This window comes from Sinocyclocheilus grahami, unplaced genomic scaffold (genome assembly GCF_001515645.1).
Source record: "Sinocyclocheilus grahami isolate Dianchi unplaced genomic scaffold, SAMN03320097.WGS_v1.1 scaffold639.1, whole genome shotgun sequence".
Classification (NCBI taxonomy): Eukaryota; Metazoa; Chordata; class Actinopteri; order Cypriniformes; family Cyprinidae; genus Sinocyclocheilus; species Sinocyclocheilus grahami.
This window is the reverse complement of record NW_015505818.1, coordinates 321,205-326,477: the sequence shown is the minus strand read 5'-3', so window position 1 is coordinate 326,477 and position 5,273 is coordinate 321,205. Positions and strand designations below refer to the sequence as shown.

At 37.9% G+C, this 5,273-nt stretch overlaps 1 protein-coding gene across 3 annotated transcripts in view; it reads right to left on the bottom strand.

The window, feature by feature from the left end:
• The window catches only part of tle2c (TLE family member 2, transcriptional corepressor c), a 47,240-nt gene that overhangs the window by 5,161 nt on the left and 36,806 nt on the right, over window positions 1-5,273 (bottom strand). For 2 of the 3 annotated variants that reach the window (XM_016241919.1, XM_016241921.1), the window contains exons 9-10: window positions 3,258-3,407; window positions 2,297-2,347 (exon numbers count right to left, since the gene is read on the bottom strand). In XM_016241919.1, the coding sequence (XP_016097405.1) occupies window positions 2,297-2,347; window positions 3,258-3,407 (201 nt within the window). The remainder of the gene's footprint in view (window positions 1-2,296; window positions 2,348-3,257; window positions 3,408-5,273) is intronic. The other variant, XM_016241922.1, reaches the window with a different exon arrangement.

The following is a 5,273-nucleotide window of genomic DNA, read 5'->3' as shown; positions in this document are numbered from 1 at the left end:
CTGTGATTGGTTAGCTGGGCCAGTGTGTACTGTGATTGGTTAGCTGGGCCAGTGTGTACTGTGATTGGTTAGCTGGGCCAGTGTGTACTGTGATTGGTTAGCTGGGCCAGTGTGTACTGTGATTGGTTAGCTGGGCCAGTGTGTACTGTGATTGGTTAGCTGGGCCAGTGTGTACTGTGATTGGTTAGCTGGGTCAGTGTGTGCTGTGATTGGTTAGCTGGGCCAGTGTGTGTTGTGATTGGTTAAGAAAATGCCATGCCCCTTACCATAGCTTACCGAGCTTCAGTGTAAATAATGCATCAAAATCAAATCAATTTGAGCGCGATTTAAACCCAGATGATTGTAACCACTCTAAGTTCGTCTGCCTTGGGAAAGCTAGCGTGTCTCCGACATAGTGATAACACTCGTTGCCTTCTCTAGTGCAACTCAACCAGGTCTTGTCCCATTCGTTGATATTGTGATATCACAAATCCCGGAAAATATGTGTATCTTTTTTATTCTCAAACAGCAACATTACAGACTACCTAAAGTTGAAAAAGTGAAAAAGCATAATAGGACCCCTTTAACAAAATCATCAGCAACTACTAGGGTGTGCTTGCCCAAGCACATGTTGTCTTCAACAGGAGGCTGTGGGATTTCAAAACATCATTTAAAGCACAGACAAACGATGCAGGGAATAATTTGTTAAACTGCTGAAATCATTAACCTCATGTATGAACAGTTTAGTGCTGCTTACCTTAGTGAATACCACTAACGGACATTATTTCTGATCAGATTTAATCCGTTTCCTGGTAACGTTTTTTTGGGCCAAATAGTTTGAACAGAAGCAAACTTTTTACTTTAGGTTTTACATGTATTTACTTTTACTTAATTACTTGTTTTGATGTTTCTGTTTACCAGGTAAAAATGTTGTGATGCCAAATGAACCCTAAAGTTTATGATTTATGAACTTTGTATAATACATTGTATAATAACTGTCATTAGCAATTCATTAAAACATCATATAGTGTTTGATTAACAGTTTTTGTATTTTCAAATATGAACAAAGGAAAATATATAAAATCCAAGGATCATGGCATTTCTAGATATTTAATGTATTGAATGAATGATCTATCAAACTAGGGATGTAACGATTAACCGCGAGCCGCTTGAAAATCAATTTAAATATGTGATGATTCAAATCGGTTGAGATGCTAAACAAATCGCGATTCAATTAGGGGTAGGAGTTTATATGAATGTATGTCTGAGCCTGAGGGGAACTTGCTGTCTTTTTATGGTATTGTTTCTTTTCATCTTGCCTCTGTATAATGCATATTAAAGTTCATAAGTGCAGCGCTGCTTTGTTTACAGCAGAAACCAAGGAAAGGCTTTAAGCGCCACCTGCTGGCAGAGAGTGAATCTGCGTCTCGTTCAGCTCGTCTGCTGTTTCGGTTTCATGCAGATATTTTTTATGCATAGTTTCACAAAACTGAAGTCAAACCATTGTTTTTGCTTCAAATTTCGAAATTTAAAACTGCTGATGTTGCATGTATGCAGCATCTTTGTTTGGATCATGATTAAAATGCAGTGGTTGCCTCTAATTTTAAATGGAAAGAGCACAGACAAAGCCTTAGTTTGTTTATATGAAGAGATTTATTTTATTTGTGTTACTTATTTATTTGATTTGGGGCTTGTTTTAAAATTTCAATTTAGTTTTGTTATTTACATTTACATTATATTTAAATTTTGTTATTTAGCAAACGCTTTTATCCAAAGCGACTGAGGACAACAGAAGCAATCAAAACCAACAAACGAGCAATAATTTACAAGTGCTATATTAGTATATTATTATAGCGTTAGCCTATATTTCAATTTCACAAAGAAACGTACAGTATTTTGTCCAAGCAATAATAAAAGGACACATTTAATTTATAATTTGTCTTGAATCTCATTTTGTTAAAAAAAAATTGTGAATCGAATCGAATCGTGAAATCAAAATCGTGAATCGTTACATCCCTATATCAAACATTATAGAATGTAATAAAACTTGTTAATGTTGCCAATGAAAATGACCAGGTTTATAAATCAATAACTCATAATGTCTTCATATTGTTTAAACATAAATCTTCCTGAATTTTGATGAGGTCACATATACGCTGTATTTACACCTGGCAAGGCTCAGAATGTTTACAGATACGGACCAATCAGCTGCAGGCTACTCTTCAGCAACAGGAAATGAATAACTACGTAACCAACTTTACTGGAACAAAACCGACTGCTGCAGAATGAAAGAAAAAGCGAGTAACTGTTTTCACACCTCTTTAGTGCCGTCTCTTCTGAGAGCGTCTTCACTTTTACCACCACTTTCCTGCAGGAAACACACATGATCAGACCAACCCAATCATGAACACTAAATACTTCAGTGATGAGATTAAATGGAAAGCAAATGGAGACTTGTGCTTAAATCTCCAGTACATGTGTCTTCTCTAGAATTTTAGAAGAGATCTCAAACATTTCTAAATACAAGCTAATTACAATAAAATATAAAAATTAGAAAAAATATATATTTATTTATTTATAAATGCTGCCTTGGCAACTAAATGAAGTAGGTTTAAGTTGAAGCACTGACATAACTAACTGAAAATAAATAAAAAACTAAAACTGAACTAAAGACAAAACCAAAATAATAATGAATTTAAGCTAAATAGTAATACTTATTAATAATAATAATAAAACAAATGACAAAGCACATAACAAAAAGACTTAAAATGTAAAATAAAAAATTTAAATATAAAAATAAAAACTAATTGAAAATATTAATAAAACTAAAATAACACTGATCTCAATATTAACCTTTCTCAGGAAATTTCAAAAACTAAATAACCATAATCCTCCATAATCCTATTGTATGACAACTATTGACTCATTTGTGTCTATATTTTATTTCTCCAAAGGAACTTTGGGAGAAACATCTGAGATTTATTAATACTTCAAACATTACTGAAACTCTCCGGAGATATGAAAGAGCAACATCTGAGCAGCTTGTCTCTGGTTTGGTGAGTGAATTCACAAGTCTGCGAATCAGGGATGAAATTATATCACTTTAAATAAATAATCAGCATTAATATTCAATCGCAGGCAGCAGTCTGGTGATGTAATTTAGCTGAACATGGAAGCACAAGTGAAAATCACACAGATTTCAGGATGAACTCAAACGCATCTTAAAAGAGATGCTTAGAAACCGAGGAAGCAGCACATCTGGTATTGTCTTGACTTACTCTCCGTGTTCGTCCCGTGCTGGGCTGGTCTGGGCCGCCTCGTTTATTGTCAATATCAGTGTGAGAGGATGAGGAAGAGGAAGGAGGAGGAGGAGGAAGACCCAGACGCAAGCCTGCAGACCGATGGCCCACCGGAGAGCCGCTGCCGCTCTGAAATACCCACAGACACAACATGCACGATATACATCACATAAACACACTATAATCTAACACTATCTGTATGTATATACAGTGGGTACGGAAAGTATTCAGACCCCCTTAAATTTTTCACTCTTTGTTATATTGCAGCCATTTGCTAAAATCATTTAAGTTAATTTTTTTTCCTCATTAATGTACACACAGCACCCCATATTGACAGAAAAACACAGAATTGTTGACATTTTTGCAGATTTATTAAAAAAGAAAAACTGAAATATCACATGGTCCTAAGTATTCAGACCCTTTGCTGTGACACTCATATATTTAACTCAGGTGCTGTCCATTTATTCTGATCATCCTTGAGATGGTTCATTTGAGTCCAGCTGTGTTTGATTATACTGATTGGACTTGATTAGGAAAGCCACACACCTGTCTATATAAGACCTTACAGCTCACAGTGCATGTCAGAGCAAATGAGAATCATGAGGTCAAAGGAACTGCCTGAAGAGCTCAGAGACAGAATTGCGGCAAGGCACAGATCTGGCCAAGGTTACAAAAAAAATTCTGCTGCACTTAAGGTTCCCAAGAGCACAGTGGCCTCCATTCCTGAAATGGAAGACGTTTGGGACGACCAGAACCCTTACTAGAGCTGGCCGTCCAGCCAAACTGAGCTATCGGGGGAGAAAAGCCTTGGTGAGAGAGGTAAAGAAGAACCCAAAGATCACTGTGGCTGAGCTCCAGAGATGCAGTCAGGAGATGGGAGAAAGTTGTAGAAAGTCAACCACCACTGCAGCCCTCCACCAGGCGGGGCTTTAGGGCAGAGTGGCCCGACGGAAGCCTCTCCTCAGTGCAAGACACATGAAAAAACACCTGAAGGACTCCAAGATGGTGAGAAATAAGATTCTCTGGTCGGATGAGGCCAAGATAGAACTTTTTAGCCTTAATTCTAAGAGGTATGGGTGGAGAAAACCAGGCACTGCTCATCACCTGTCCAATACAGTCCCAACAGTGAAGCATGGTGGTGGCAGCATCATGCTGTGGGGGTGTTTTTCAGCTGCAGGGACAGGACAACTGGTTGCAATCGAGGGAAAGATGAATACGGCCAAGTACAGGGATATCCTGGACGAAAACCTTCTCCAGAGTGCTCAGGACCTCAGACTGGGCCAAAGGTTTACCTCCCAACAAGACAATGACCCTAAGCACACAGCTAAAATAACGAAGGAGTGGCTTCACAACAACTCTGTGACTGTTCTTGAATGGCCCAGCCAGAGCCCTGACTTAAACCCAATTGAGCATCTCTGGAGAGACCTAAAAATGGCTGTCCACCAACGTTTACCATCCAACCTGACAGAACTGGAGAGGATCTGCAAGGAGGAATGGCAGAGGATCCCCAAATCCAGATGTGAAAAACTTGTTGCATCGTGAAAAATTTAAGGGGTCTGAATACTTTCCGTACCCACTATATATATATATATATATACACAGTGGGTACGGAAAGTATTCAGAACCCCTTAAATTTTTCACTCTTTGTTATATTGCAGCCATTTGCTAAAATAATTTAAGTTAATTTTTTTTCCTCATTAATGTACACACAGCACCCCATACTGACAGAAAAACACAGAATTGTTGAAATTTTTGCAGATTTATTAAAAAAGAAAAACTGAAATATCACATGGTCCTAAGTATTCAGACCCTTTGCTCAGAATCATATCAAGTATTCAGAATCATGAGGTCAAAGGAACTGCCAGAAGAGCTCAGAGACAGAATTGTGGCAAGGCACAGATCTGCCCAAGGTTATAAAAAAATTTCTGTTGCACTTAAGGTTCCTAAGAGCACAGAGGCCTCCATAATCCTTAAATGGAAGACATTTGGGACAAC